At 37.9% G+C, this 18,293-nt stretch overlaps 1 protein-coding gene across 4 annotated transcripts in view; it reads right to left on the bottom strand.

Moving 5' to 3' along the window:
• The window catches only part of LOC128699113 (DEP domain-containing protein 1A), a 61,610-nt gene that overhangs the window by 23,139 nt on the left and 20,178 nt on the right, over nt 1-18,293 (bottom strand). For 2 of the 4 annotated variants that reach the window (XM_053791630.2, XM_053791631.2), the window contains exons 6-9: nt 16,176-16,366; nt 13,129-13,223; nt 11,225-12,989; nt 8,708-8,935 (exon numbers count right to left, since the gene is read on the bottom strand). In XM_053791630.2, coding sequence (XP_053647605.2) covers nt 8,708-8,935; nt 11,225-12,989; nt 13,129-13,223; nt 16,176-16,366 — 2,279 coding nt within the window. The remainder of the gene's footprint in view (nt 1-8,707; nt 8,936-11,224; nt 12,990-13,128; nt 13,224-16,175; nt 16,367-18,293) is intronic. The other 2 variants (XM_053791632.2, XM_053791634.2) reach the window with 1 other exon arrangement.

Here is an 18,293-nt window from a genome sequence, read left to right as displayed (position 1 = left end):
ATTCTGTCTTACCTCTAATTCTTTCAATTATAACCCTACCGTATACTTTTCCTGGTATACTCAGTAAACTTATTCCTCTATAATTTTTACAATCTCTTTTGTCCCCTTTCCCTTTATATAAAGGGACTATACATGCTCTCCGCCAATCCCTAGGTACCTTCCCCTCTTTCATACATTTATTAAACAAAAGTACCAACCACTCCAACACTATATCCCCCCCTGCTTTTAACATTTCTGTCATGATCCCATCAGTTCCAGCTGCTTTACCCCCTTTCATTCTATGTAATGCCTCACGTACCTCCACCACACTTACATTCTGCTCTTCTTCACTCCTAAAAGATGGTATACCTCCCTGGCCAGTGCATGAAATTACCACCTCCCTTTCTTCCTCAACATTTAAAAGTTCCTCAAAATATTCTCGCCATCTACCTAATACCTCCCTCTCCCCATCTACTAACTCCCCTACTCTGTTTTTAACTGACAAATCCATACTTTCCCTAGGCTTTCTTAACTTGTTTAACTCACTCCAAAATTTTTTCTTATTTTCATTAAAATTTCTTGACAGTGCCTCTCCCACTCTTTCATCTGCTCTCCTTTTGCACTCTCTCACCACTCTCTTCACCTTTCTTTTACTCTCCATATACTCTGCTCTTCTTATAACACTTCTGCTTTGTAAAAACCTCTCGTAAGCTACCTTTTTCTCTTTTATCACACCTTTACTTCATCATTCCACCAATCACTCCTGTTTCCTCCTGCCCCCACCCTCCTATAACCACAAACTTCTGCCTCACATTCTAATACTGCATTTTTAAAACTATTCCAACCCTCTTCAACCCCCCACTACTCATCTTTGCACTAGCCCACCTTTCTGCCAATAGTCGCTTATATCTCGCCCGAACTTCCTCCTCCCTTAGTTTATACACTTTCACCTCCCTCTTACTTGTTGTTGCCACCTTCCTCTTTTCCCATCTACCTCTTACTCTAACTGTAGCTACAACTAAATAATGATCCGATATATCAGTTGCCCCTCTATAAACATGTACATCCTGGAGCCTACCCATCAACCTTTTATCCACCAATACATAATCTAACAAACTACTTTCATTACATGCTACATCATACCTTGTATATTTATTTATCCTCTTTTTCATAAAATATGTATTACTTATTACCAAATTTCTTTCTACACATAGCTCAATTAAAGGCTCCCCATTTACATTTACCCCTGGCACCCCAAATTTACCTACTACTCCCTCCATAACATTTTTACCCACTTTAGCATTGAAATCCCCAACCACCATTACTCTCACACTTGATTCAAAACTCCCCACGCATTCACTCAACATTTCCCAGAATCTCTCTCTCTCCTCTACACTTCTCTCTTCTCCAGGTGCATACACGCTTACTATAACCCACTTTTCACATCCAATCTTTATTTTACTCTACATAATCCTTGAATTTATACATTTGTAGTCCCTCTTTTCCTGCCATAGCTTATCCTTCAACATTATTGCTACTCCTTCTTAAGCTCTAACTCTATTTGAAATCCCTGATCTAATCCCATCTATTCCACTCCATTGAAACTTTTCCACCCCCTTCAGCTTTGTTTCACTTAAAGCCAGGACATCCAGTTTCTTCTCATTCATAACCTCCACAATCATCTCTTTCTTATCATTTGCACAACATCCACGCACATTCAGACTTCCCACTTTGACAATTTTCTTCTTCTTATTCTTTTTAGTAATCTTTACAGGAAAAGGGGTTACTAGCCCATTGTTCCCGGCATTTTAGTTGACTTTTACAACACGCATGGCTTACGGAGGAAAGATTCTTATTCCACTTCCCCATGGATATAAAAGGAAAAGTAATAAGACCAAGAACTATTAAGATAAAATCAAAGAAAACTCAGATGAGTGTGTATAAATAAACGTGTACATGTATGTGTAGTGTGACCTAAGTGTAAGTAGAAGTAGCAAGACATGCCTGTAATCTTGCATATTTATGAGACAGACAAAAGACACCAGCAATCCTACAATCATGTAAAACAATTACAGGCTTTCGTTTTACACTCACTTGGCAGGACGGTAGTACCTCCCTGGGTGGTTGCTGTCTACCAACCTACTACCATACAAATATATTTTTTTTTTTTTTTTCAACAAGTCGGCCGTCTCCCACCGAGGCAGGGTGACCCAAAAAAGAAAGAAAATCCCCAAAAAGAAAATACTTTCATCATCATTCAACACTTTCACCACACTCGCACACCATCACTGTTTTTGCAGAGGTGCTCAGAATACAACAGTCTAGAAGCATACACATATAAAGATACACAACATATCCCTCCAAACTGCCAATATCCCAAACCCCTCCTTTAAAGTGCAGGCATTGTACTTCCCATTTCCAGGACTCAAGTCCGACTATATGAAAATAACCGGTTTCCCTGAATCCCTTCACTAAATATTACCCTGCTCACACTCCAACAGATCGTCAGGTCCCAAGTACCATTCGTCTCCATTCACTCCTATCTAACACGCTCACGCACGCTTGCTGGAAGTCCAAGCCCCTTGCCCACAAAACCTCCTTTACCCCCTCTCTCCAACCCTTTCGAGGACGACCCCTACCCCGCCTTCCTTCCCCTATAGATTTATATGCTTTCCATGTCATTCTACTTTGATCCATTCTCTCTAAATGACCAAACCACCTCAACAACCCCTCTTCTGCCCTCTGACTAATACTTTTATTAACTCCACACCTTCTCCTAATTTCCACACTCCGAATTTTCTGCATAATATTTACACCACACATTGCCCTTAAACAGGACATCTCCACTGCCTCCAACCGTCTCCTCGCTGCTGCATTTACCACCCAAGCTTCACACCCATATAAGAGTGTTGGTACTACTATACTTTCATACATTCCCTTCTTTGCCTCCATAGATAACGTTTTTTGACTCCACATATACCTCAACGCACCACTCACCTTTTTTCCCTCATCAATTCTATGATTAACCTCATCCTTCATAAATCCATCCGCCGACATGTCAACTCCCAAGTATCTGAAAACATTCACTTCTTCCATACTTCTCCTCCCCAATTTGATATCCAATTTTTATCTAAATCATTTGACACCCTCATCACCTTACTCTTTTCTATGTTCACTTTCAACTTTCTACCTTTACACACATTCCCAAACTCATCCACTAACCTTTGCAATTTTTCTTTAGAATCTCCCATAAGCACAGTATCATCAGCAAAAAGTAACTGTGTCAATTCCCATTTTGAATTTGATTCCCCAAAACATATATATATATATATATATATATATATATATATATATATATATATATATATATATATATATATATATATATATATATATATATATATATATATATATATATATATATATATATATATATATATATATATATATATATATATATATATACGTGTATATATATATATTTTTTTTTTTTTTTTTTTTTTCAACAAGTCGGCCGTCTCCCACCGAGGCAGGGTGACCCAAAAAAGAAAGATATATATATATATATATATATATATATATATATATATATATATATATATATATAATATATATTATATATATACGTATATATATATATTTATTTATTTATTTCTCACAGGTAGTAGGTTGGTAGACATCAACCACCCAGGGAGGTACTACCATCCTGCCAAGTGAGTGTAAAACGAAAGCCTGTAATTGTTTTACATGATGGTAGGATTGCTGGTGTCTTTTGTCTGTCTCATAAATATGCAAGATAACAGGTACATCTTGCTACTTCTACTTACACTTAGGTCACACTACACATAAATGTACGTACAAGCATACAGTAGGGCCCCACTTATACGGCAGGTTAGGTTCCAGGCTATCGCCGTAAAGTGGAACACCCTTTTTTTCCACTTATAAATGCATACAAATACTAGATAACAAGTTTACACTAACATACATTAAGTTAGCAATAGAACTGGGCATCAAAAAACAATAAAAAAGTACAATACACATACAGTGCACTCATTACTTACCTTAAAATATTTAGTCTTAATCTAGGGTGAGACAAGTAGTATTTATTGTAAGAAATCAAGTGTGGTATGTATGGTAGTCAGCCAGGCTACCATACCAGTCCACCCCACCTACACATAATATTCTATCACATTTAAGCATCCCAGAGTGATAAAATGCATATACAGTTTACTCATTACTTACCTTAAAATATTTGTAGTCTTAATCTAGGGTGAGATGAGTAGTATTTATTGTAAGAAATCAAGTGTCGTATGTATGGTAGTCAGCCAGGCTACCATACCAGGCTACCCCACCTACACATACTATTCTATGATATTTAAGCATCCCAGAGTGATAAAATGTATATACAGTTCACTCATTACTTACCTTAAAATATTTGTAGTCTTAATGTAGGGTCAGGAGTAAGTAAATGAGATAAAACAAATAAAAGAGAAAGAATGAGTGCATGAGAGAGGACAGGCTCAGAGTTATGTAAACAAACCAGGCAAAGGTAAGTTTTGTAAACAAACAAAGTGTACACGACTGGTTTGTGTACAAGTTACATTGTGTACAAGTTGTCTCTACATTGATACGGTAGAATAAAAAAAAAAGAACACTCCCATTCTCATGTAACACCATTTTTAGAAGAAATGACGCTCTGAGTGAAGACAATGGAAATAAGTCACTCTGTCTGACTTTTTTGGGTTATCCTAGGTTCTCTACACATATGCTGTTATGTATGATAATCTATGTAACTATTTGTGTATACCTGAATAAACATACATACATACGAAAGGAATAATTTTCTACAGTTACCCCCAGTAACACATTTTCTATGTTAGATTAGAGAAAATGTTATTCTTGCCGTCACTTGGACAAGTTATCTGGCTACCACATCTCATATTTATGTTTATTTATTCTATTGTGGGGTGTATTTACCATCTTCATATGTTATGTATCGTGTTAATTATATAATTTTGAAAAAAATATCATGGATGGATTAATGAAAATGTGTATATTAACGTAATATACGACATTTAATGAGACTCGGTGATTATTATTATTATCATCATTTCTAATATGGCGTCACTTGTGCAAGTCGTCTGCTACCACATCTCATATTTATGTTTATTTATTCTACTGTGGGGTGTATTTATCATATTTATATGTTATACATTGTGTTTATTATATAATTTTGAAAAAATATCATAGATGGATTAATGAAAATGTGTATATTAACGTAATACACGACATTTAAATGAGACTCGGTGATTATTATTATTACTAATATGACGTCTGGAGACCTAAGACACTCTTACTGATTTTAATGTGTACCTGCATGCCAGTACAGTATGTAAGTTTATTTAAGTACAGGTATACATAAGTATAATTATCAGAGTACCTGGAGTTTACCTGGAGAGAGTTCCGGGGGTCAACGCCCCCGCGGCCCGGTCTGTGACCAGGCCTCCTGGTGGATCAGAGCCTGATCAACCAGGCTGTTGCTGCTGGCTGCACGCAAACCAACGTACGAGCCACAGCCCGGCTGGTCAGGAACCGACTTTAGGTGCTTGTCCAGTGCCAGCTTGAAGACTGCCAGGGATCTGTTGGTAATCCCCCTTATGTATGCTGGGAGGCAATTGAACAGTCTCAGGCCCCTGACACTTATTGTATGGTCTCTTAACGTGCTAGTGACACCCCTGCTTTTCATTGGGGGGATGTTGCATCGTCTTCCAAGTCTTTTGCTTTCGTAGTGAGTGACTTAAAATTTTGGAGTTTCCAGACATAATGGACAGTGCTTATGGATCTCACAGAGAATGTAAACAAACGGGGTGGGGCGTGGTGACCGTATTAGAAAGTCAGGTGGGGGAGCTGTGTAGCGAGTTTTGGTCATAATTTGAAATGACCGTATTAGCGGAACGCCGTAAAGCGGGGCCCTACTGTGTATATATGTACACACCCCTCTGGGTTTTCTTCTGTTTTCTTACTAGTTCTTGTTCTTGTTTATTTCCTGTTCTCTCCATGGGGAAGTGGAACAGAATTCTTCCTCCGTAAGCCATGCGTGTTGTAAGAGGCAACTAAAATGCCGGGAGCAAGGGGCTAGTAACCCCTTCTCCTCTATATATTACTTACTAAATGTAAGAGGAGAAACTTTTGTTTTTCCTTTTGGGCCACCCCGCCTCGGTGAGATACGGCAGGTGTGTTGAAAGAAAGAAGATACTATATATACAGGTACCATCCAACTTACGACAGAGTTCGGTTCCCATAAACCGGTCATAAGTTGAAATGGACGTAAGTCGAACCTTACTACTGAATATCAACATCACATTTTTGTAATGACTTTTATTTTATTGTTTTATTTTGGTATTTCATTTTTTTGCTTCACTTTTTATGCTGTTAGTACTGTATTTTATACTGTAAGGTTTAGGATAAATGCTGTGTACAACACAAACAGTTGTTTATTTCTCAGAAATTTGCCATAGAAAACAAGGTCGTAAGTAAAATGGTCGTATGTCAAGCAGGTCGTAAGTCGGATGGTAGGTGTATATATATATTTTCCAGTGGTAAGGACACCAAAAGTACGAAATTTGATGGAAAACTTATGGAATTATGCTCTCGCAAAGTTAGCAGTCTTGGCAATACTTAAGCATTGGCGATTTTGCCCCTTTTGAGCCCTATTTTCGGCCAATTCCATTGTTCCAGCCGACCAAACTCATAGCTATTTCGCTAGAACTCCATTTGTTCTATCAAGCAAGAGCAAGAAACTGCCCATTTGCTGAGTTCAACTACCCAATAAAGAGATCAGAAATTGGTAATTTGGCCAATTTCATACACAATCCAAGTAATGCCAATCTCAAAACAGGGGCCAGAATAAACAATGCAGACATTCCTAGCACTAAAATAACATTTTCTCTGTTCATTTGTCACATCTCCAGGCCCCTCTTATATTATGCTTGTTTTCCATTTTGAATTTTTATTCACACAAAAAATAGAAGATTTACTGTCGTGTAGACTACTGCATTATTGTAAAAATGGTATAAATAATATCAGCGCATTTGTGGAAGCATATCAGACCCACCAGTTGGCATGTATTGGACGAGTGGTGTGATTTGTTTATTCTTGAACAACGGCAAAAATCGAACATTTCCGCTACTTTGAGTTCAATTTCAAGGTACAGCACTTTTAGTCCGAAAATCATTCAAAATCATCTCTATTTCTGTAGTGTATCTTCCATTCTATCAAGTGAGACCAAGAAAACGAGAATACAACCAAAAATACCATACAAAAATACACCTCAAAGTCAGGGTCTTAAACCAAAAACATGGTACAGCAGGATTTTTTTTTTATATTGTGCACTTACCACATAAACCCATTCTTTCATATCTAGGCCCCAAATTTACCACCTACAGCTTATCTGAGTGAGCTGAGCTCATGGCACATTACTATGGCATGGACAGTGACCTGAAAGACGTAGTACTACGGCACGGCCAGTGAAAGGGTTAAAACAACCAATTTGGTTTCTGAGCTAGATAAAAAGTTAAAATTTGTTGCATAGTGGAATTAATCACCACAAAATAAAATGACTTCACTGCAAACAATAAGAGAACCAAATTCATCAAGAAATATGGGATCTGTGCCACTAGTGCCAGGATGATACACAACCACCAGTCTCATAATCTGCTGATGACAATTAACTGCTACTTTCATTACCTCAACTGACACAACAGACTGACCTGTTTTAGATTAACTCTGACTTTCCTCCTGTCAATAAATGGCATCAGCACTGAAATATCACTCATAAAAAAATAAAAATAATAAAACTACATTTTATAAACAATGGACATGTTTAAATTCCTAGCTACAGCATTACAAAATAATGACTAGTCAGAATTACTCATACATACTTGACAATAAATCGTCAAGGTAGTGCCAAACGTACCAAGCCTGTTATGTATAAATTTCTGTTGGACTAACTTAAATGGAATATCATAAGTGCTCTGCCTCTTGGGTACTCTCTCTCTTATTCAAAAATTCTTGTTAAAACAATCATTACCTTTATCACTGATATCTTCATAACTGACTTCTTACTACTTATCACCCATAAGCTTAATGTTAAGGAAAAAAAATTCTATTTCTATATGCATCTGCTTTTTACCATAGCCAAAAAAGAAAACTCAGCATGATTTTACCACCTCCAGGGCTGAAAATGCCAATAAAAAATTACACATTCAATGAAGTCTTAGTAACACCATTAAAAGAAATTCAGGGAAGCTTTCAAAATTAAGCCATGATTGATATGTGAATGGGAAATATTAACCATGAATAGAACATGCCTAGCATGGGCCAGTAAGCATACTGTATTGCTTCCTCTATTCTTATGTATCAAGTTATTTTTGAGACACACACTGAATATAGAATAGGAAGACGTGATATGACAAACACATGCAGGGAATACAAGAACAGATTATTACCGTTATTAAGTTATTCAATAACAGTAAGCAGTTTCAGCAAGAATAATTAGTTGTTGAAATAATTAAAATTTGCTTGGCCTAAATTCTTCTTACGTTTAAAGCTTCAAAATAAAATACAGATGAAGAAGGTATCGTTTAGTATCTTAGTTAAAAGAAATGAGCAGCAAATACAATTTAGAAAAAAAATTATACAATGAATGAAGCAAGCACGAGCAGCATACCAGGCAGACAAGCTTTGCTCCCATAGTAAAACTCGATCCCTTTCCTGCGCCCAATGAGACGCTTACTTGGGGAGGAGTGGTAGTGACGCCACACTCCCCCCTTAGCAAATGGGGGCACTTGTCCGTATGGAGTTCGGTCGGCCCATTTGTCACTTAGCTCATTAGCAGATGACGACAGTTGCTTGGAGAAGTCTGACACATTTTCATAGTCGTGTATCCTACGAGACTCTGAAATGTTTAATGTACAGTAATTAACAGACACAAATAAAAGGAATTAAAAAAAATATAATGAAAAAGAAAACCACGAAACAGGGCGAGTAAAAAAAAAAGAAAAAAGGAAAACATTAAGTAGGAGAAATAATGCAACAGTGGACAGAATACTATTACAAGGATTGTGAGGCACACTATGTATTTCCCAATCAATCAAAAACCAATCACACAAGATCTAGTAGTGCATTGTATGCACTTGCATTATTCTATGGGAATTATGTCAGCTGACAATTGCTCATGATTTCTGTGAACAATGAAATGTTACACACAAAAAAAAAAAAAAAAAAAATTCATCTTGGCATCAAAATCAGGATTATTTAGAGGGGGTAAAAAAAAAAAAGTACATACTGTATATCTGTCCTCAACTTATAAATATATAAAGTACGTAAATAACAAAAAAAGGCACAATACCGTGACTGGAACGATACACAAATAACCCGCACATAGAAGAGAGGAGCTTACGACGACGTTTCGGTCTGACTTGAACCATTTACAAAGTCACTTTGTAAATGGTCCAAGTCGTGTGACTGTGTAAATGGTCCAAGTTGGACTGAAACATCGTCGTAAGCTCCTCTCTTCTGTGTGGGTTATTTGTGTATACAGTACGTCCCTTATGTACAATGTTAATGCACTTGTGAAAAATTTTAAATTGAGGTATGGAACTTTGAACTTATTTTCTCATTCAGAACTCTTCCTTTTCATTTACAGTTATTAAACCTTGTTTAATTAATGTGTACATGTTAATTAAACAGATTAGAACTACAGTGGACCCCCGGTTAACGAACTTTTTTCATTCCAGTAGTATGTTCAGGTGCCAGTACTGACCGAATTTTTTCCCATAAGGAATATTGTGAAGTAGATTAGTCCATTTCAGACCCCCAAACATAAACGTACAAACGCACTTACATAAATACACTTACATAATTGGTCGCATTTGGAGGTGATCGTTAAGCGGGGGTCCACTGTACTAATAAATATACGTGTGTGGATGTATAGGGCAGGGCAGCAGCTGAGCTGTCTCCTAGTCTTATTCTACTTCTGTTCATTGCACTCTCTCTTGCATCATGTCTAGCACAATACTCTCTGCACACATTCGCCAATCCCTCGCTGTTGTAACCGAGTGTGTGCTGTTGGAGGATTTGGGCAAAAGATGTTGAGGGGATGATAACAGCTGGACTGCCTCCCTCTTGCAATTTCACCCTCCTATTCAAGCCCACCCTCTCTTGCATAGTATCTAATTTTTAAGATTCATTATGCAGTCTCAGCATTCCCCCTCTGTTGTGGTAAAAGCAGCAGGCACGGGAAGGTCGTGGTAACGACAATAACTGTGTGGGGACGGGTGCACGATGAGAGACGAGCTGCCATTTTCACACACTTTGCTTACTGCTGCATCAGTAAACTGGCAGCAGCCACTACAGCCCAAAAGAACTACGTAACTTTTTAAACCACAGGCTTCAACCAATCCCTATGAAAAAATGTGAACTTAACACAAGTACATTAAAAAAACACAAAATACCAACCCAATGATAAAAAATTAACAGCAAAAATATTTATAAATTAGCTTTAATAGAAACTGTAAATGTTAAACCTATAGTTCTTCAACAATCATTATCATACAGATGTGAGCTCTATATATCAATAAAATGAGCATATACAAGGAATGAAAACATTCAGAAAAATAAAAAGAGAACACAAAATTTATCTAAAATAATTTCCTTGAATATTTGGAATGATCATATATGCAGAACAGCATTCACAAAGTAATAATTGGTTCTCAAGTGCCAATATCAATATCAGAACAACAGGCCGACACCTGCTCTATAGACGGTCAATGGCTACAAAACAAGACAATGGCAGAGACAAACCTTATTGAAATGTTTCATCTGTGGACAGGTTTCTTCAGTCACTGACTGAAGAAGCCTATCCACTGATGAAAAGTCTCGATAAAGTTCCTCTATGTATTTGTGTCTTTTTTCATTACTTGCTGGCTTCGTCCAATTTGTCTCCATCCAGTCAATGAATGTATAAGAAAACCAATTCTTTCCTTGTACTACATGTTCCTAGTGATGACAACCTCATTCTGGCTACAGTATTATATCATACTTGCATACTAGTTTAAGTCTATAAATATGAAAATACTTTACATGAAATATCATATAATAGCCAAACATTTTAAGTTTATATGAAACAAACTTGCACGAGTGTTATTTTTGCCAACTTACTATACTGAACATACTTATTTCTTACCTTGCAATTGTGATGCTGAATAAATGCCTCCCATTCCACTTACTGGGCGTACAGACCTTGGTGGAACTGGAGGACCTGGAGGATTTGATGGGCTGTTCCTACTTGGCTGTGATAAGACAGAATGGTACACACTAAATCCTGATGAAGATAAACTATGACTTAGACATCCATCAGCTGTACTGTGTCTTCGTCGGAGGACTTCAGTCCGAGGTATTGAAGAATGCTCCTGTCTTTTAGAGTAACCATAAACAGGGGACACAGAGCACTGATGCATCACAGCTGTGTGTGAACATGTAGTGGGAGGGCCTGAGAAAGTGTTTCCCGAATCAACTGTGTCAATACTGTCACTGGATGGCATCAAAGCCAAATTCAAAAATCCCCCCGACTTTGTGCGTAGATGACTCAAGCCTGGACCATGCTCTTGGTAATCTGATGCAAATGATTTGTTGCTTTTATTGTCCTCCTGACTAATATTCATTGAGGCAAAGCCAGGGTTTGAATGGCCCCCAGATTTTGTTCTTAAAGGGACCATAGCTTGGATTTCATCATTTTCTTCACATCTATCTTTGTTATCCCTACTTCGATTGATACGCTTTCTAGAACACAAATCATCACGAATGTGCTTCCTTTTAATTGAGTCTCTGATTCTACTAGCCAAACTTCTTGGAGGAATTATATCATTTAAATTATGCACACTCACTGACTCTGAGGACTTTCGTATGACTTTATCTTCATTAAGAATTTCTAGATTTCCGGCTGATCTTGAACGATTTAAAGGCGAATGCACAAGTGCAGTCACATACTCATCACTTGTATTAGTAGACATTATGCTAGACTTAAATAAATCTGAAAATGAAGAAACATTTTTCAGGTCTTTGGTATTATTAAAACTGGTTGCTGATCCTGGTCTCTCACAAGATGAGCATGAAGGAACAGCAATGCTTTTAGGTCTTTGTTTCGGTATTCCATTTGCTCTACCTCCATTCTTGAAATGTAACGAGTCAACCGACTTCTGTGGAATAATTCTGGTCTTCGGACTATCTGATGTAAACGCAGTTTCAAAACAACAATTCTGGGGGAGCTCAAAACTATTTAATTCATTACTTTTAATAGCACCAGCAGATTCACAATTTGCTTCTTTAAAATCATTCTCTTTTCTTACTCTCCTTGCATAATCATTAGTTTTGACTGAGCGAACAGTTTCTGGTTGTCTCTGCATTGACGGTTCACTAGAAATTTTACTTTGCCGACTGAGTGACCTTCCATTCTCTTGATTATCAAGAAGAATTCCCAAAGCACTGCCTTCATGACTTCCTTCCAGCAGTGTGGGATACAGATTGTCTTCTTTAAAATCTGTATAATTTTTCAACCTTCTAAGCTTAAGACTCTGAAGGTTAGAGGCATTAAGAGTAGCTGTTGGACTTACCAACGGGGTTTGGAAACCACCACCCAGACTTCTACTTGACCCCTGCCGTCTGAATCCTTTATATCCATCTTCCCATTTCTCTCCATTTGTATTATTTTCATTTTCTGTGTTTGGTGTAGAGGTCTTCTGCTGGCCAGAAATACTCATGTTGAGCATCAAATCTTCAACAGAATCACCTTCATTAAAACCTTCTGGCACATAGCTCCCATCATAGCTCCTGCCACTAGAGGACAGTGTACCAACGGAATTTGGAGAACGGCACGTTATGTCCAAGAATTCCACTCCAATGTAAATTCTAATGAAAGGTTCGTAGAGTCCGTATGGAATCAGTGGAACAACCTGCAAAGATGTAAGTATTAAAATAGGGCAACATAATGGAATATTTAAGAATTGTTTTGCTGTACAGTAGTCTCAGTATGTGTTTTAAGTTTATTTACATTAAGTATATTTTATTATACAATAATAAATAGCTACAAACCAGATTGGTGAAGAAGTCACGAACAATTTTGAAAACATCTTTCTCGACTCCAGGGTAATTAGGGATATTGCAACTTGTGTCTCCAATACTTGGCCCTAAAGAAAGAAATTAACAAAATACAATACAATATCTTACTTATTGATAATCTTTGCAAGAATATGATTTCTAAAGCCACCCCATGATAAACATAAGATGTGCATTAGTATTGTCACTATTGTGTCTGTCCATGTGAAATTATGCTACCTCCTCCAACCGACAAAAAAACATAGAAATACAACTTTTTTTTTACTGCATTTGACAACCATCTGAACTCATCACTGTAAAGAATAAGTCACCAACACCATTAACCCTTTCAGTGGCTGTCATGTAGAACTGTGTCATAAGTTCAGCTCAATGAAAAGCTGAGTGTGGTAAATTTTGGCCTAGATATGAGAGTGGTTTTGTCGTCGAGTGTGCACAGCATAAAAAAAATCCTGCCCCATGCAGTGAATGATGGGAAAACCAAAACCCTGACTGTGTGAATGGTTTTTATTGGCTATTATTATATATCATTTGATAGAACGGAAGATGTACTACTGAAATACAGATTATTTTGTTTTTTCAGGCAGGAACAGAAGTATCTTGAAACTGACCTGAAAGTAGCAGAAATATTTGATTTTTGCTGATTTTCCTGAAGATGGGCAAGGCTCTTCTACATTCCCGTCTGCTTTATGGGTTTCTAATAGGTCTGATTCAATTACTGGAGAACCGTAATTCCTGACTGATCACTCCAAATTATATTTTATTCAAGAAATAGTAAATCATCTAATTCTATGTGATTATGAATTCAACATGGAAGGTAGTGTAATAATATAGAAGGGGTCTAGGAACATGAATAATGAACAGGGGAAATGTTTTAGTGCCAAGAATGTCTACATTGTTTATTTTGGACTGTTTCTAAATTGGCATTTTTTTGTGTAAAACTGGCCAAATTACCAACTCCTGTGCACTTTACAGGGTACTTGTTATAGCTGAATGGGCAGTTTCTTGCACTCAATCAACAGAAGACATATTAGACAAACTTCTAAGAATTTGGTAGAATAGAGCATTAGAATTGGCTAAAAACAGGCCTCAAAGTGGGCAAAATTGCCTGTACATAAATTGCCGAGACTGCTAACTTTGCGCTTGTGTAATTCCACAAGTTTTCCATTAAATTTCATACTTATGGTGTCATTATCTTCAGAAAAAGATTCTCTACCATTTCAGAAGAAAAAAAAATATTAAAAAATGGACACAGAGAGCAACATCAATTTTGTGGTTTCTGGATAGTAAAAGGGTTAGGCAGATGCAACACTTTCCCCACATTTAGGAAAGTCGGGACATTTTGGCCCATCCTAGACTATTATCAAGTCAAACTGAGCATGAAAATTGAGAGAACTACAAGACAGGTTGGGAAGAGAGGGAAAGTAGTAGTCTGTAAGGAAACAAAAGTCTTCATTTCCCCTCACTTCTATCATCTTTCCTTACTTGCTGCTGCATTAAGCTCTAAGCATTGTTCCTCTTGTTTGTTCCTCCATGAGTGTCTTGAGAACAGTTAAGAGAATGCAGTTTGCTACTTTTTCATCCCCCCTCCCCTCGAGATGTAGTATATTTTCCATTTTATCAACTGATACTAAGAAATAGCCAATAAAACGAGAAAAACCACCCTAGAAAAATGACAAACTTGCTATTTTAAACCAAACACAAGATCACAGATTAGCTGTTCCAATCAATTCTTCAAAACTGTTGGCATTATATACCTAAAACTGATCTCATTAAAGATTTATTTATTTATTATCACACTGGCCGATTCCCACCAAGGCAGGGTGGCCCGAAAAAGAAAAACTTTCACCGTCATTCACTCCATCACTGTCTTGCCAGAAGGGTGCTTTACACTACAGTTTTTAAACTGCAACATTAACACCCCTCCTTCAGAGTGCAGGCACTGTACTTCCCATCTCCAGGACTCAAGTCCGGCCTGCCAGTTTCCCTGAACCCCTTTATAAATGTTACTTTGCTCACACTCCAACAGCACGTCAAGTATTAAAAACCATTTGTCTCCATTCACTCCTATCAAACACGCTCACGCATGCCTGCTGGAAGTCCAAGCCCCTCGCACACAAAACCTCCTTTACCCCCTCCCTCTAACCTTTCCTAGGCCGACCCCTACCCCGCCTTCCTTCCACTACAGACTGATACACTCTTGAAGTCACTCTGTTTCGCTCCATTCTCTCTACATGTCCGAACCACCTCAACAACCCTTCCTCAGCCCTCTGGACAACAGTTTTGGTAATCCCGCACCTCCTCCTAACTTCCAGACTACGAATTCTCTGCATTATATTCACACCACACATTGCCCTCAGACATGACATCTCCACTGCCTCCAGCCTTCTCCTCGCTGCAACATTCATCACCCATGCTTCACACCCATATAAGAGTGTTGGTTAAACTATACTCTCATACATTCCCCTCTTTGCCTCCAAGGACAAAGTTCTTTGTCTCCACAGACTCCTAAGTGCACCACTCACCCTTTTCCCCTCATCAATTCTATGATTCACCTCATCTTTCATAGACCCATCCGCTGACACGTCCACTCCCAAATATCTGAATACATTTACCTCCTCCATACTCTCTCCCTCCAATCTGATATCCAATCTTTCATCACTTAATCTTTTTGTTATCCTCATAACCTTACTCTTTCCTGTATTCACTTTTAATTTTTTTCTTTTGCACACCCTACCAAATTCATCCACCAATCTCTGCAACTTCTCTTCAGAATCTCCCAAGAGCACAGTGTCATCAGCAAAGAGCAGCTGTGACAACTCCCACTTTATGTGTGATTCTTTATCTTTTAACTCATTAAAGATATTAATAAATAAATACCCCTAAGGGTGTCATGTTCAGTTGTTCACTAGTAGAACCAAGCACATACAACACAACAACCTCAGTGATATCTTCCAATGCCCTATTTATTTCCTATTTTTTTTTTATTTTACACAAAGAAAACTAGTAGTGTGAAACAGACTTACAGTGTGCCATGCATTTCATGGCAGTGAGGATCCAATTAGGAAGGTCATCAGGGTGACCCTCAGGGACTTGTACCACACCCCTTGACGTCACTTTAGTCATATTGTGATGGATCCATTCCCCTTCCACTAGTCTGGTGTCCAGTATGGAGGATGTGTCACCAAACAATAAACGTTCACACACAGAGTCTAGCCTGCCAAATTTGGATATGCTGTATCATTTTATTTCATTTCAGTCCATTATTGTGCATTTCTAAATGTGGACACTCTCATTTTAAACTAAAGGAGCACTATGGAGGCTAAGCTCAGGACCATTTTGATCAATGTGAATCTATCATCATCAGCAGTGCCACAGACAGGTGTAAGTAGCAGAATGCTTTCAGTAGTACAATAGACAAGTATTAGTACTGGAATATGTTGGTCTACTGTTATAACTGAATTGTGATAAGCCCAAACTGGTGCTACAAAACTCACTTCCTACTTACTGCCCTAAAGAAAAACAAAGGCACAATATCGTGACTGGAACAATACACAATTAACCCGCACGTAAGAAAAAACTTAACAACAATGTTACAGTCCGACTTGGACCATTAACTAGTCACACTAACACATGAAGGTAAGGAAGCCATTATATATACGAGAGGAAGGCAGAGACAGGACAAAGAGGAGAAAGCAAGGAGGAAGTGGTGTGAAGTGAGGCAATGGCAGCAGCAGGTCTAAGGACAAGAAAAAGGAGCAATGCAGGAGAGGTAATGGCCCACGAAGGTGGGATCAAAAACACTAGGGGAAAAAAATATGAACGACAGAACACATCTAGGCAGAAGAAAGGACAAAGGAAATATAGGAGAGAAGAAGATAAAGATCAGGTCAAGTCTTGAATGTTCTGAAATTTGGAGCATTCTCCACTTCCTCCTTGCTTTGTCCTGTCCTTGCCCTCCTCTCATATATACTGGCTCCCTTACCTTCGTGTTTTAGCGTGACTAGTTAATGGTACAAGTCAGACCAAAACATCAAAGTTTCTTTTTAATTGCTCCAATTTACAGCACTTCACCGTACAGCTTTCCACTAGTGCAGCGGTTTTCAATTACAGTGCCCCCCCCCCCTGTATCCATGGGGAATATGTTCCAAGACTTACCAGATAGTAGCAAACTCTATAAATATGCTTTTTGTTTATAAACATAATAATGTAAATGATAAATTATGCACAATAAGTAGAGAATTATCAGTTTCACTGATGGAAAGCACTTCACAGCTTCTCTTAGGCTTTGAACAACTGCCATCATCACTACTTTTGTGCTTTGGGGCCATTTTTTATCAAAATTATGGCTCATTTTTGTGCCGCAATAAACTGTGGAAACTGAATCCACAATAAATATATTCACCCTCCCTATAAGCTAAGAACAAAAACATTTTAAGGTAAGTAATGTGTGTACTGTATGTGCCTCACTTAATATATGATAGTGTAAACATGTTACCAGGTTTTTATATGCATTTGAAAGTGGAAAGACTCACTTTACAGCAATTTTAGTTTTACAGTACCAGCCCAGAACCTAACCCGCTGTATAAGTGAGACCCTCCTGTATACTGTATTTACTGTGTCATTTGGGTACCTGTTAAGGTAGTTTAGTCTCCTATCTTCCCATATTAAAAGAAAAGCACAATGACATGACTAATTATGATGTTTTTGAAAAAACACAAAGTCAGTAAGAATCATTTAACAACTGGGAAATGGGAAGAAATGAGACTTGATCCAAGGAAGGGGAGTGAAGCTCCAATGCTTTGGATCAACGAATTGGTCTGGGCTCAAGCCATAGGGGTAGCAATACACTTAAAATTGTCTGGAGGTAGGCCTTTACTAGCAAAACAGCACTTCCCCTCCCCATCTTCAAAGAAGCATACTGCACTGCTTTAATATTTCAAGGCTTTGCTTCATAGCAGGACAGCAAGGGACTATGGATCATTTTGTCAGGTCCTTGAGTAACAGCAAGCAATAAATCAAAATAAAAGACAGGTCTTATAATTCATTAGCATTTTCATGTTAAGTGCTAAACCTGTAGAGGTTATTCAGCACCTAGGAATGGGAGGCAATCAGTTTCAATCCAAAGAGGGTAGTAGATTTAT

The sequence above is a fragment of the Cherax quadricarinatus genome, chromosome 54 (genome assembly GCF_038502225.1).
Source record: "Cherax quadricarinatus isolate ZL_2023a chromosome 54, ASM3850222v1, whole genome shotgun sequence".
Taxonomy (NCBI): domain Eukaryota; kingdom Metazoa; phylum Arthropoda; class Malacostraca; order Decapoda; family Parastacidae; genus Cherax; species Cherax quadricarinatus.
Note: the sequence above shows the minus strand (reverse complement) of the source record. Positions and strands in the feature narration are given on the sequence as shown.